This window comes from Vulpes lagopus, chromosome 23 (assembly GCF_018345385.1).
Source record: "Vulpes lagopus strain Blue_001 chromosome 23, ASM1834538v1, whole genome shotgun sequence".
In the NCBI taxonomy this organism is placed as follows: Eukaryota; Metazoa; Chordata; class Mammalia; order Carnivora; family Canidae; genus Vulpes; species Vulpes lagopus.
In genome coordinates, this window is record NC_054846.1 from 15417396 (window position 1) to 15433666 (window position 16271).

The 16271-nt window shown below is 34.4% G+C and overlaps 1 protein-coding gene across 1 annotated transcript in view; it reads left to right on the forward strand.

The window, feature by feature from the left end:
* LRBA (LPS responsive beige-like anchor protein) overlaps positions 1–16271 on the forward strand; it is a 730439-nt gene that overhangs the window by 171796 nt on the left and 542372 nt on the right. Inside the window, 5 exon segments of the mRNA XM_041738215.1 lie at positions 7882–8934; positions 10149–10327; positions 11331–11484; positions 11868–12048; positions 15642–15769. Of these exon segments, the coding sequence (XP_041594149.1) occupies positions 7882–8934; positions 10149–10327; positions 11331–11484; positions 11868–12048; positions 15642–15769 (1695 nt within the window).

Here is a 16271-nt window from a genome sequence, read left to right on the forward strand (position 1 = left end):
GGTATCAGAGTTTCGTTTAGCTGAGACCACTATGTTAGTAACCTTAAAAGCATTAATATAAGACTGTGAATGCTTTTGTTCAGGACGGTTTTCATTTTGCAAATTTTTTTCTAAGTTTATACCTGTTACCAAATAACTCAAAATATATAATTACTTACATATATTTGTGTAGGTTTCAAAATTTGCATTAAATTCCTGTTGTTGTGTATCATTTTAAGATGACAATTGACATTCATCTTAAAGATATGTTGGGTAAAGATAGTCATAGGGTTTGGTATTTTACTGTACTGTTTTAATACACTGAATGGGTTTCATAGAGGCAGTAATGTAGGTTTAACTTTTCAGTCTGTTTCCTTTATTGTTTAAAACAATTCTCAGTATAAGAAAATACTTAGTTTTGGGATGGATTACAATAACTTTCTTTTGTAATATGTATGTTAGTTGAACATACATATGCCCCTACGTTGGGCAGCATCGTCCCCCCCCCCCCCCCCCCATTAAGGAATATCACTGTTGGGCTTGCCATAAGATGAAACTTTATCCTTACTCTAATTATCCAAATTTCAGCTTATTTGTTATTTGAATTTATTTTTAATATTTTAAAAGTTCAATCAGCCAACGTATCCTACATAATTTGTTTTAGATGTAGAGTTCAGTAATTTATCAGTTGCATATAACTCCCAGTGCTCATCACATCACGTGCCCTCAGTAATGCCTTTCACCCAGTTACCCCCTCCCCTCCAGCAACCCTCAGTTTGTTTCCCATAGTTAAAAGTCTCTCACACGTGCAAGCAGGGGGAGGCACAAGCAGGAGGAAGTGCAAAGGAAGAGGGAGAGGGAGAATCTAAGGAAACCCTTGCTGAGTGCAGAGCCTGAAGCAGGGCTCCTTCCCAGTATGTCGGGTTAATGACCTGAGCCAAAATCAAGAGTTGGATGCTTAATTAACTAAGGCGCTCCTGGATTTATTTTTAGTTTTAATCATTAAAAGTTTTATTGTTTATTTACATTTTGATACCTCCACTTTGTTGATTATTATGTGTTTTTCCAGATGTTTACAGTGGTTCTCTCAGTCTGTATAACTTGGTACTTTGGGATACTAACTTAGAATATATTCAACACTAGTAAGACATTTATGATTGTTTTCAATTAATGCCTCTCTTCTTTCTTTTTTAATATTTAATTGATGCAAAGTTATATTCACGTGTCTGTGATCATCCTGACATATTCTGACTAACTTATTTGGATATTCATTTGTCTTGAGTTATTATTTATATTTCCTGAGAATAGAAAACTCTTCTGTTTTTAGGCAGCCCATCTTATGACTGCTGTTAACCTGTAATATTGTAATAAATTTTGACTGAAAGAACATGACTTTGTTATATAGGGCAATTTGCTAGATGCACATCTGTTTCAACAGCATGATTGCTGGTAGATCTTTTTATACCTTGGTGACCAGCAAAGCAGTGGAAAATAGCATACATTTAGAATAGTATACCAGTCAACATTTAGGCCCATTGTTTGACTGTAGTGAGACCAACTTTTGGGTCTTTTTCCAAACTTATTGCCAAAAATTGTCTTTTCTAGCTACTGACTCTGAGAATGGGCTTTAGAAAATTTCCCAGCCTATTATTGTGTATTTATCTTTGGTGGTTCATGCATATACTACCTTTCTCCCCAGGATATGCCCCTTTTATTTTCTACAAGGTTGATCCTTACATTAAAAAAATCTTTCGGCATTTTGTATATAAGAAATTCTATATTTTGAATTTATTTTTATATTTGCCCTTAACATCTTTTATTTGGGAGCTACAGGTCTTATTTGTTTTTAAGTCTGTAGTGCTGAAACCTCTATTTGTTTTTTTTTTAAAGTTTTTATTTAAATTCAAATTAGTTAACATACAGTGTAATATTAGTTTCAGGTGTACAATATAGTGATTCAGCACTCCCCCGTGGAAGTGTTGCTCACTGGATGACCATCTAGTGCTCATCACAAGTGTACTCCTTAGTCCCTATCACCTTTTTAACCTGTTTTGGGGCTTGGGTAAATGTCTTTCTTCTCCGATCATGATCCTGGGGTCCTGGGATTGAGCCTTATGCAGGGCTTTCTTTTTTTTTTTTTTTTTTTAATTTTTATTTATTTATGATAGTCACAGAGAGAGAGAGAGAGAGAGAGAGAGAGAGAGAGGCAGAGACACAGGCAGAGGGAGAAGCAGGCTCCATGTACCGGGAGCCCGACGTGGGATTCGATCCCGGGTCTCCAGGATCGTGCCCTGGGCCAAAGGCAAGCGCCAAACCGCTGCACCACCCAGGGATCCCACGCAGGGCTTTCTTTTCAGTGGGGAGTCTGCTTGTTCCTCTCCCTTTGACCCTCCCCCACTCATTTTCTCTCACTCTCAAATAAATAAGTAAATAAAATCTTTATAAAAATAAGAGAGTCTTGGGATACCTGGGTGGCTCAGTGGAAGCGCCTGCCTTCAGCCTAGGGCATGATCCTGGAGTCTCAGGATCGAGTCCCACGTCGGGCTCCCTGCATGGAGCCTGCTTCTTCCTCTGCCTGTGTCTCTGCCTCTCTTTCTCTCTGTCTCTCATGAATAAATAAAATCTTTAAAAAAAATAAGAGATTCTGTTTCTTGGTTTGCCTCTTTATTTTCCTTTTGTTTTTTTTCCCCTTAAAATCTATGTGAGTAAAATCATATGATGTTTGTCTTTCTCTGACTTATTTCCCTAAGTAGTCTCTAATGGTATCCACATTGTTGTAAATTGCAAGATTTTATTCTTTTTATGGCTGAGTAGTATTCCATTGTAATATATACCACATTTTTATGCATTCATCAGTTGATGGACACTTGGGCTCTTTCCATAGTTTACCCATTCTAGATAATGTTGCTATAAACACCTGCTGCCTGTATCCTTTTGAGTTAGTATTTCTGTATTCTTTAGGTAAATACCTTTACAGTGCAATTGCTGGATCATAGGGTGGTTCTATGTGAGGAACATCCATATGGTTTTCCAAAGGGGGCTATATATTAGTTTGTATTACAACTAACAGTATAAAAGGGTTCCCCTTTTAAAATTAAAATTCTTGCCAACACCTGTTGTTTCCTGTGTTGTTTAGTTATTCTGACAGGTGTGAGGTAATATCTCATTGTAGTTTTTAATTTTTAAAAAAGATTTTATTTATTTGAGAGAATGAGCATGAGTAAGGGGGCAAAGGGAGCAGCAGACTAGCAGGGAACCATGACATGGTGCTCAATCCAAGGACCCTGTGATCGTGACCTGAGCCAAAGGCAGCTGCTTAACTGACTGAGCCGCCTAGGCACCCGTCTCTTTGTAGTTTTGATCTATATTTCCATGATGAGATTTTGAGCATCTTTTCATGTGTCTATTAGCCATTTCTGCATCTTCTTTGGAGAAATGTCTATTCATGTCTTCTGCCCATTTTTTAAATGGATTATTTTTTTGATTGTTGAGTTGTATAAGTTCTTTATATATTTTGGATGCTAACCCTTTATCTGATATGTCATTTGCAAATATCTTCTCCCATTTTGTAGGTTGCCTTTTAGTTTTATTGTTTCCTTTGCTTTGTAGAAGCTTTTTATTTTGATGAAGTCCCAATAGTTTATTTTTTCTTTTGTTTCCCTTGCTTCAGGAGACATATCTAGAAAGAAGTGCTATAGCTAGTGTCAGACAACGTATGTGTTCTCCTCTAGGATTGTTATGGTTTTAGGTCTTACATTTAGGTCTTTAATCCATTTTGAATTTATTTTTGTGTTTGGTATAAGAAAGTGGTCCAGTTTCATTCTTTTGCATGTTGCTCTCTAGTTTCCCTAACACTGTTTGTTGAAGAGACATTCCCCCCCCCCCATTGCATATTCTTGCCTGCTTTGTCAAAGATTAATTGACCATATAGTTGTAGGTTCCCCTCTTAATTTTCAATTCTATTCCATTGATCTCTGTGTCTACTTTTGTGCCGGTACTGTACTGTTTTGATCACTACCGCTTTGTAATATGACTCAAACACTGGGATTGTGATATCCTTATACTCACTTTAGAGAGGAAAAATATGTGCCGCAGGAAAGTCGTGACTAGCCCAGAGTCACATAGGAGAAATGAAAAACATGTTCAAGGGTTAGTTGAGGAAATCTCCCCGTAGTAGAACCAAAAGACAAAAGCATGGAAAATAGAGAAATGGAAAAAAAAATTAGAGGACTATTCAGTGTACCATCAAGAGATATTAATCACAGCAAGTCAGAATAGGTGAAAAAGGGAACAAAGGTATAAATTAATTGATTCAAGAAAATTTCCCAGAACCAGGGATATTTATTGCTAGATTGGAAGGGCCCAGTAGACATTTAATACAGTGGGTGAAAATAGACCTATGTTGAGAATCATTGTGAAATTTGAAAATACTAGGAGCCAAAGATATTTTTATAAGATTTGACAGGGAACAAAATAGGTCATATAAAGGATCAGGACTCAGAATAGTCTCAGACTCCCCAACAATAAGCACAGAAATAAGCAATGAATAAATTCTTTTCAAATTCTAAGGTTAAATGCTTTCAAACCTATGGTTTTATAATCAATCTATTAACCATGTATGAAGTAAAATTCATGTTTTCAGATCTCAAAAATTTAGTTTATATATACCCTTTTTCAAGAAGGTACTAGAGGACACACAACACCAAAAGGAGAGAATGAAACAAGAGAAAGATATGGGACATAAGAAAAAGGAGAGGCAACATAGAAGAGATATAAGAAGGAATCTCCAGGAAAATGGTAAAAGGAGATCCCACAATGGCAGCTGTGTAGTAGACATGTTAGTCCTTCTAAATTGGAGCAGTTTTACTTCAGAGACAGATATAGAGGGAAGCTACTGTTAATGAAATGTCAGCTACCTTTATGACATTTTTTTAAAAAACATGAGAACAAATTTTGTCTATGCGATGGGCCCATGTTCTTGAAACTACTTCACTTGTCTTGACCATGCACTGATTCAGTTTGTGCTGTCTCTTCTCGTCCTGCTACCTGGGTTACTTGAACATTCTTACTTTACTCCTTGAAAAAGTGGTCTGCTTTTGATCTACTTCTGAGAGTAGAGGTAGACTGTGGTGAGAATTGGAAAATACAAAGTAGTCTACTTCCTATACCTTATTCATGCCAAGTGCCATCCTGTTCCATTTCTTGAAATGGGTAGTAGGTATATAGTTTTTAAAAAGATTATTCTTTAATCTGAATATATAAATTTATATATATTTATGTTTATTGATATATTTTATAATAAAAATTTAAAAACTCTTAATTTGGAAAAAAATCAAAGCAAATTATTATTGAAAACTAAACTTATACACTGTTGTTGAAATAAAGGATCATCCTATTTTCAAAATTACTGTGAGGTTTTGTAGTATGATACTTGCCTTTCTTAGACAATAATAACCATATCAGTGTAGAAATGATCTCCCATAAAGTCAGTTTTCCAAATAGACTAAATGACATTAAGAAATCAGATCATGTCTTCCTTTTACTCAAGACTTTTTTTTTTTTTAATTTTTATTTATTTATGATAGTCACAGAGAGAGAGAGAGAGAGAGGCAGAGACACAGGCAGGGGGAGAAGCAGGCTTCATGCACCGGGAGCCCGACGTGGGATTCGATCCCGGGTCTCCAGGATCGCGCCCTGAGCCAAAGGCAGGCGCTAAACCACTGCGCCACCCAGGGATCCCATACTCAAGATTTTTGAATGGCTCTCTTACACTCAGAATAAAATTCAAAGTCTTTAATATAGTCTACAATTCTCTATAACCATAATCTTGCCAATGTCTACCTCTGTGACCTTATCATGTACAGTTCTCTTTCTACTGGTTTATTGTTCCTCAAACATATCTAGCCATTTTGGCTACCAGGAATTTTGCATTTGTTTTTCCTCCTTCGTGAATTCTTTTCCTTTTGATATTCATATAAGTTGCTCTCTCACTTTATTCCTGTTTCTATTCAGTGTAATATCCTTAGAGACCTTTCTCAGTTATTCTGGTTAAACACACCCTCCCACCTAGACTGTCATCTTCAGTTACTCTCTTTATTCCTTTTCAAAGTTCTTACTATTACTTGACATTATCTTATTTTTTGTAAGTTTATTTTCAGGTTCTTTCATTAGAATAGAAGTTCCATGAAGGCAGGAACATTGTGTTGTTTTATCACACAGTGCTTGGCATGTTTGGATGTTCAGTCAGTTTTGCTGAATAAGTACTGAGGATTTGGTCAATTAAAATAATTTAGTTCTGGTAGAGCGTGTGACTGTTAATCTCAGGGTTGTGAGTTCAAGCCTCACACTGGGTGTAGAGCCTTGATAAAAAACAACCAACCAACCAACCAACTTGTTTCAAGAAAATATTCGCTTTCTGGTTATAAAAGATATTGATATTTTGTTGATGTTTACTGTGCTATTTTACTCTTTAATATGGAGCATATGCATTTCATTTTGAAATATTCAAAAAAGTTTCCTGGGATGCCTGGGTGGCTCAGCGGTTGAGCGTCTGCCTTCGGCTCAGGGCGTGATCCCAGGGTCACAGGATCAAGTCCTACATCGGGCTCCCTGTATGGAGCCTCCTTCTCCCTCTGTCTGTGCCTCTGCCTCTCTGTCTCTCTGTGTCTCTCATGAATAAATAAATAAAATCTTTAAAAAAAAAAGTTTCCCAAATGTATACAATTAGGAAAATGTTTATTTCCTAAACATTTTTATTTTGAGCTGTATCTCATTATGGGCATGAGCATACTGTAAATACTCCGAGTAAGGGCTAGTAAATAAGCTATAGAAAAAATGTTAGCATAATGCATTATTTATACATTTGTTTGCCTTTTACCCATATGTGTACATGCCTATGATTCAAAAAGGCATATAGACCTTTGTGCACAAATTATCTTTTGTTGTCATTTATTACCATCCTCCCATACTAGGGTTCAATAAAGCTTTGTTGACTAAAGGTTCAATTTACCATATATGTTATAATAATGTAGGCTACAGGAACAAACAGTTCTAGCATTGGTAAACTATTAATTATGCCTATAGTTTCTGCATGCATTACACTTCTTTTTTTTTTTTTAACACTTCCTGTTATAACACCAGTGGCAATCACATAATGGTCCCTAAAGTAATCCTTGATAAGACAATTATCAAGGTAAAGGGGTATAAGGCTAATAATATAAGATGTTCGCACTGCCAGTTACATGGTAGTCACTCACATGGAAGTGGAATGGATGGATGGATGGATGACTTGGAACTTTCAGGTTATATTTATTTTGACCAGTTTAGACTTTGAAAATAGTGGTTGACCTTTGGGGATGGTTGGATTCTTTTTTTTTTTTTTTCCATTTCATTTCATGTATTAGCTTAGTAAGAAATATTTTTACTAAATATATGGAAAACTGCTATAATAGTGGACACAATTAATTGATTTTTTAATTCCCTGAAGAGGATAAATCATGGGGAAATGGGTTTTCATTGCAGTTGAAACAATGTATTATTTAGTGCACAAACCATTCACAATGTATATATTTAGATACACAATGGCATATGTTTAGATCCTGGTACAAGTTACAGAGGTTAGTAGAGTGTGTTCTTTTCATATGTGTTTAAAAATAGGCTAAGTAGGGATGTTTTTATTGTGACTTAGTGCTTTGCTACTTGTTAGCATTAAGTCTAGCTATCATATTTTTGACTATTTTGTTTTTTGTGGTTGACTTTTTATTTTATAAGATAAGGGTATTCTAGGATGATTATTGCATTATATTATACCACTTATTTGAAAAGTTGTTAAATATTTTCATTTTATGTTCTATATGCTGTCTTTTTTTAAAAGCATATTTTGATTGTATGTTCTTCATCTAGGTCACTTTTGAAATACACAAAGAAAATCTTGCCAGTATGTTCAGGGAACACCAGGGAAAAGTTGATGAACAAATAGGGCAGTGTTCAAATTCAGTTGAAGCCAACTCTGCCATTAGCAGGGATGTTAATGTTTCAGTAGCATCCCAGCAAACAAGTATGAAGGCTTGTCCTGTGTCTCCACATAACACCAGAAATAGTGATGAAAAGTCAACTATTGAGAAGACAGTTTCAGTAGACTCTGTCTCCAGCGTTGGACTGCCAACTCCTAACACATCTAATGAAGAAAGGCAAACTGGCCAAGAAAGTCAGGAGTTACTAGATGAAGTCCATTTAGAAGAAACATTGATAAATGAAACAATTAATACAGGTGATTTGGAAGTATCCTCTGATATGATAGACGCTGAGACTGTTTCCTCTAATTCTTTTAAAATGAGTTGCAAAAATATAATGACTATTAGTGAAGTAACTGCTTCAGTAAGTTCTCCTTCAGAAGAAGATGCCTCAGAGGTGCCTGAATTTTTGGATAAGTCTATAGTAGAGGAAGATGATGATGATTATGTAGAACTGAAGGTAGAAAGTAGTCCTACTGAGGAAGCCAGTCTACCCACAGAGCTCCAAGAAGATAGTTTGTCTCCAGCTGCATCTGAAGCCAGTGAAAGACTGGACATGCTTAGTAATGACAACAAATTAGTATTTCAAGAGCAAGAATCTGTAAGTAAGAAGCAAAGTGACAGTGAAACTCAAGATTCCAAAGATTCTGGAATTTTGACTATGACAGCATCAGGGTCTTCAGCTACCTCACCAGACATTATTGTTTCCCAGACACCTGTACAATCAGATGTTGGGGAGATGCTACAGGAAGGGAAGAAAACAACTAACTTTGCTAGAGAAACCAAAGTAGTTGGTGATTCTCCTGTCTTTGAGGCTCCTACCACTTCTGAGCAGAGGATTGCTAAATTGGATGTTTCCAGTGTTGCTACAGATACTGAGAGATTGGAATTGAAGGCCAATACAAACATGGAAACATCTCAACCTCATCAACCTGTGCTTGAGGTGATTATATTTATTGTCTTCCTGAAGTGTATTTGCATTGAATTAGTAGTGCAAGGGTATATACTTACATTTTATTTTACTTTGGAGTTGGTTCATAGCCTATTCGCAATTATATAAATACAATGAATGTAAAGATTACATTTGTTATCTTTAGCACAAAATTTTAGTGAGTTCATTAAATGGCAGCTTTTATTATTATTTTCACTACAGCACCAGCAAAAGTTAATACTTTCAAGCTTTAGGACTCTAATAAATCTATTTTTATAAATTCTATTTTATAAATTTTATTTTATAAAATAAAATTCTATTTTATAAATTTATTTTATAAAATACTATTTTATAAAAATAATTCTATTTTATAATTTTATTATAAATAAATAATTCTATTTATTTTATAAAATAAATTCTATTTTATAAATTTTATTTTATAAATTCTATTTTATTCTATTTTATATATTTCCAAATATTGGAAATATTTGCCTTTACCTTTTATTTGATAACCCAGTAATAGTACATTATATCTCTGGCGAAATCTAGGGTTGTCTTCCTTCAGAACTACCTGCCAGTGCATGATTTTATATATAAAGTATGTAGTGTAAAATTCCTTCCATGTGGAAACAGACCATAAGATCTGTTTAATTTGTAAGAGGGGAGGAGACTTTCTGAGATCTAGAGGTACAGCTTCCTGCTTTACTAGTATCTCAGAGGGATTCACGAGACTTAGTTGATTACATGTTGTCATTTCCCACTTCTGTTCAACCAACCATTTTGTTGGTTCTTAATTCTGTTATCTTCATGTTTGTTTTTAATTCTAATCAATTTATAATCTAGATACTGCCTTTCATTCATGCTGCTAATTTTCAAACCTAAGAACTTCCTGATTCTTTTATAAAATACTACATTTGCTGGTGGTAATAATAACATGATTGCAAGCTGGTTATTGTTGAATTATGGTAGTTAGCATTTTTGATAACTTTGCTTTAATGTATTAAATTTCAATGTTATTACTTATTGATAATTTTTCTCTAGTTTGGTTCCTTAGTATTAAATTTCAGTGTTATTACTCACTGATAATTGTTCTCTAATTTGGTTCCATAGTATCCTTATTTTTCTTTAATTTAGTTCTTTAGTGATTATTTGTTAGATGAATGGCAAAGAAGGTATTATTAATACCTTCTTTGAAGTTGAACTTATTTTATTACTTTCTGTATTAGGTGTCAAGGCAGCAGGAGGAACCAGGTCAAGGAATAGTACCAGATAGAGTTAATGGACAAAGGAGGGATTCCAGATCTGCTATGTTTCGTATTCCTGAGTTCAAATGGTCTCAAATGCATCAACGTTTGCTCAACGATCTATTATTTGCAATAGAAACAGATATACAGATGTGGAGAAGGTTTGTCTATATGTTTGTAGACTAAACTTTATTCACACTTTGTGTATAGTCTTTGTTTTTTGTTGTTTTTTTTTTAGAGAGAGGAATAGAGAATCTTAAGCTCCGTGCCCAATGCAGAACCCAGCATGGGGCTTGATCTCACAACCTTGAGATCATGATCTGAGCCCAAATCTATAGTCAGATGCTTAACTGATTAAGCCACCCAGGTACCCTGGGTTTTGTTTTTTAAGAAGTTTATATAGTTAACATTTTACAATTAATTTCAGGCATTTGGCAAAAAGTAGAATATAAATTCTATGGTAGGGTTTATTCTCTAATGTAAAAATGAGCTACCCTGTCTGAATTACAAAAACTTGAAAATCAGAGATTTTTTCTTTTAAAAAGCTTGCAAATTTCCTGTAGCATATTTTATAGTATATAATTCACCTAAAAGATAGATCTACGAAAGTGGTTTATTACTAGAAGTACTAAAAAAAAAAAAATAGACCTTAAGTATAACATCTAATTCTCCAGTATAGTTTTGGTATAAGACTTCTATATATTTCAGATTATCTGTAGTATGATTTATGATTTTAAAATGCCTAATTGGTTTATTGTTATTTGTGTACTACACTTACACTGTTTGAAAACATTTTATAGCATTATCTAAGAAAATGTTAATAGAAAATTCATTTTTAATAGCACATTTAACACCATTTACCTCTTAATTTTTGCTACATGACTTCTCAATTTTGTTCCCAGTTAAGGATAATTCAACTTTTTGTATACAAGATGAATAGTGTTATATGTTTCAGCACTGAAAAGGGGCATGGATAGGATCTCCTGATATGGAATGGTCTGCATCTTCTGAGGAAGTACATCCCCAACATTCCTGCTGCATCATTATCATTACCTCAGCTTTCAAGATGAAGCAAAAGCACCTTCTTATCCTCCCTCCCCTCAAGTAGGCAAACTGATTTCTTTTCTTTAGCTTTATCAGTAAACATCATTTATCTTTGGACAGCCATTCAACAAAGACAGTTATGGACTTCGTGAATAGCAGTGATAATGTCATCTTTGTACACAACACAATTCATCTCATCTCTCAAGTGATGGACAATATGGTCATGGCTTGTGGGGGTATACTGCCATTGCTTTCAGCTGCTACATCGGCTACAGTAAGGACTTTACTATATAAATTAGTGTGAAAACGATTGTTATGCATCTTTCTTGATTAAAAGTTGAATGTGGTGGTTATTATGTATCATAGGTGCTATAACCCAGATGTAACAGGATCTTTTAGTTACCTGAAAGGACCTTAAATCTGTTCTAGGAATGAAAGGACTTCTTAGGAATGAGTCAGCTAGTGAATATGATTGATGGTGGCTCACCCATACATTTCCATTGCCTTCTTTTTAGATGAAAAAGGAAATCATGCTGTTGAACTAGATATCTGAGAGCATGGCTTTTTATAGAACTTAGAGTTTTGGGGGAACATATCTAAGAAAACTGGATTTTGATCAGAATGTACATGTAAATGTCAAATTTTCTTCCTTAACAGCACGAGCTGGAGAATATTGAACCTACTCAGGGCCTTTCAATAGAAGCCTCTGTGACATTTTTGCAGAGGCTAATCAGCCTTGTGGATGTGCTTATATTTGCAAGCTCTCTTGGCTTTACTGAAATTGAAGCTGAAAAAAATATGTCTTCTGGTGGAATTTTGCGACAGTGTCTCCGACTAGGTGAGATGTTAAAGCCCATTAGTTAGGAATTTACTTGAACATTTTTCAGTAATCTTGACATATTAGATTGAAAATTATCTTTTACCTGTTGGTGGAAAATGTGTGCTAAACAGTTTGTCATATCCTTTTTTTTTAACCTCCAAAGAGTGAGGATTATGTGTGTATTATGCTATAGTAGTAGTTACAAAGTTGTCTAGAAGGACGAGTTTTGAAAAATCTATGTTGATTGTGGTCACCATTACCACTGTTCCTCTGATCTTTGCTCAAAAGTAGTGCTTCACAATTTTTAAGATGATTCATACATAAGAATCTCCAGAGGATCTTGTTAAAATGCAGTTATATAGGTCTGAGGTGAGGTCTATAATTGTCTAACAAATCCCAGGTAATGCTGAAATTGTTCTCTTACAAACACACTTGAGTAGCAAGGTTCTAAACAGCATCATTCCAGTACAACCTTTATCAAACTAAGATATGGTAATTTGTTAAAGCAGTTCCTAAAAATATTAAATCTCCTTGTCCTGAAGGCAGTTTTCGCTTAGGTAAAAGTTAAAATACATGACAAGAATTTTTAGTGTCATCAGGGCTTCCTTTGAGTAAAGCAGAATAATTTTTCTCTGTGGAGAAGATTTTTTGTATCTATTTGTAAATACTAACAGTTTGTTAGTGATTTGCTTATTAAATGGAGAAAAGCAATTACGGAGAAGGGGGTGAAGAAATGGAAGCAAAACCAATAGGAACCATGGCCATGTGAAGATAGATCAGAAATAAGGCATCTGTGGAAATGTTGAAAGTGGAAAATCTAATTAGTTCATGAAATACTTTCCCATTTTTAGCAGAAATAGCTGTTACATAAACAGACTTTTTTGGTGCAACGATTATTTTTACTCAGTACTATTCAAAGCACTTTTAAACTTAGGATGCTCTAATGAACTCGATGTAACTATTTTTAGAAATTTGGTGTAAAGCTTTGATTCAAACGGTGAATGTGTAAAAGCAAAAACTATCATTTATTGTCTGCTGTCATTTTTTATTATAGATTTTCAGTGAGCCAGCAATTATTTTCTTTTAATCATGAGGATATTTGAGATCAGAGAAATAGGAAACTTATTCCAAGTCCAAAAGCTATAATTGGTGAAGTTAGAATTTGAATATAGTTTAACTTTCTTTCAGTTTTAACATACTTCCTTATATTTTGTTAGTAATATAATTAAAATATTTGACTTTGTTAATTTTGTATATGCCATTTTATCAACTTTGCCACTTTTCTATAAAGAGTGTGTTTCGGGAATTAAAAGTATATGGCTACACTATCAATATTTCACTGTCCTGAAGCATTAAATTCAGAAATGAGGGAAATACTCTATCTCCCTCATTTCCATAATTCACCATGCACCATGCATTTCCATAATTCACCTAGCACCATGTCTTCTATATGCAAGTGAGATTCAGAAACGACTTGTTCAGGATCTCTTTAATAGAGTATGGTAAGCTTGGTAAATAATCCAAATATTTGATCTCTGGTTTTTTTCATGCCTGTTCTTTCCTGAGGTTGGAGGTAAGAAGGCAGTACAGCAACAGTAAGAGTAACTTGTACTACTGAGACTGATGAATGTGGCATGGTTTATAACTTTGTGTATCGATACCAAAACTGGAATTTATGCAACCTGGGACAAAAGTAATACAAAAGTTATTTTCCTAGGCCTGATTTTAATTTTGACAGAGTAGTATTCTATATTCTTTTCTTCCTTTCCTCACTATGTTCCTTCTCTACTTTTCCCTAGTTTTTGTTCTCTTCTTGCAGCTTTCTGAATACTTTCCTGTCTCACTTCTTTGTCTGCTAGCCATGTAAAGTTTGGTACTTAGAGTCCACAGAGAAGTTTGCTATCTTGTTCCTTTTTTAAAAAATTTTATTTATTCGTGAGAGACACAGAGAGAGGGAGAGAGAGGCAGAGACACAGGCAGAGGGAGAAGCAGGCTCCATGTAGGGAGCCCGATGTGGGATTCGATCCCCAGTCTCCAGGATCACACCCTGGGCTGAAGGTGGCTCTAAACCGCTGAGCCACCCGGGCTGCCCTGCTATCTTGTTCCTAATTTGCTCTTCTACTCTTGTTCAGTTCAAATGCCCTGAAAGCTACTGATTTGATTGGGAATTGAGATGATTTATATGCAGTCACACAATTCATGATCATTTTTGCATTACCTAATTCATCATTTAAACCTAAAAATTAATTTCTGAAAGTAACTACCTGATTGGGGAGACATAGAGAGAGGTAATTATTTTTTTTTAAACAGGTGATTCATTTAATTAGTACTTATTTTAAGTTGTTGTAAATGTTAAAACCAAATTCTTGAATTTACATAATTCTTTCAGTGGTTAGCAAACAATGCTATTACAGACTCTATAATAGTTTATAATCACATATAACATGAAGGCTATAGGATTTATGCTCAGAAAAGATCACCATTTTGAGTATGGTATTTGTGAAAGTCAGAAACAAAAAAAGGTTAGTATCTGGTAGTAATATACTGAAACATCAAATCTTAAAGATTTGGGGATACCATGGCTTACAAACATACTGGTTTCTACTGGATAAAATTATTATTATTTTGAGTATGGTTGACACATTGTTACATTAGTTTCAGGTATACAACTTAGTGAGTTGAAAGGTTTGTATTTTAGTCTGTGTCCAGTTACATTGCTATTACAGTATCATTGACTATTTCTTATGTTCTGCTTTTAATTCCCATGACTTACTCATGCCATACGTGGAGGCCTATAAATCTCTCTCTCCCCTTCACCCATTTTGCCCACCTCCTACTACCCTCTCCTCTGGTAACCATCAGTTGTGCTCTTGTTTTCATAGGCCTGATTATGCTTGTTGTTTATTTTTTTCCCTAGATTCCATTTATGAGTGGGATTATATGATATTTGTCTTTCTCAGTTTGACTTATTTCATTTAGTATAATACTAGAGAGATTATTTGGACTATATATTAATTAGAGTCTCTTTTCTGTCCCCACCTTTTATATGGTTTTAATGAAAGCCAGTTAAATGTAGACACTGTAAATGTTTTCTATAAATGCTGTACCCTCTATCAGTCTCTATTAAAATCATGCTATAGTGATACATAATAAGAAAAACATGCAAATTTTAACTATTTTACTTTAGTGAAGGTGATGGAAGGTTATTATCCTAGACAAGTTCATGGCAGTGTGATTTGCTTTATATTTTTTTCTACCTTTCAGTTCTTCCCTATCTTTTCCTTATTTTTTTCCCTATCTTTTCCTTAATAAAAGATTGTCCTAGCTTAGCTTAAGTGAGATCTAAGAAACATTAGCCTGTTGATTAAGATTCCTGAAATGATTCTCTCTTAGCACTGGTTCCTGATAGAGTAGCTAACAAAGTCAGAAAACAAACAGGTGACAAAGTCATTTGACTAAATGTCCCTGACATTTTAGGGATTTGCTGAAAGTAATCTTTTTCAAATAAAAGCTTTATGTAAGTCATATTGTGTAGGTGATTTTTATCAGTTTCAAAATCTTAAATAAAATTTTCTTTTTTTGCCCAATCTTCTCCTTAAAATAAACTACAGTGTGTGCAGTGGCAGTAAGGAATTGTTTAGAGTGTCAACAGCATTCACAGCTGAAAGCTAGAGGAGATACAGTCAGAGGCCAGAAAACAATGCATAGCTTGATTCCCATGGGGAAATCTGCAGCGAAGGTAAGCATACAGAGTAATTAATTAAATAAAGTGCCTCTTACTTTACGATTAAGATCTTAAATTTATTTGTTCATTTCAACATAAAGTTAAATAAATCTGACAGAGGTTCTAAAATAGTTATTTTAGTCTGTGGACATAGCATTCAAATATTTGTCTTTAAATATACAGTAAAGATTTGCTTATACTTAATCTTGTCTACTTTTCCAAATGTTTACTTTTCTTGTGTCTTTGATACCTTTTCCTTTGAATATGTCAATTTGTATTTCATGTACTTGGTGAGTTAGTGTGCAGTGTGTTTTTTCCTTTATGGTTTCCTTCTGTAACCCACACCTCTATTCCTGTACCCAAAAAAAGAAGAGAGAAGTAAGTAGGAAAAATAAACTGGAAAAAAACAGTGTTACAGTTATTATTTATTTTTTTTTCTGGTACTTGGAATGCTGTGCTAATTTTTTTTTTAATTTCTGTGTAATGTATATATATATATATTTGTTGTCTTAAATAG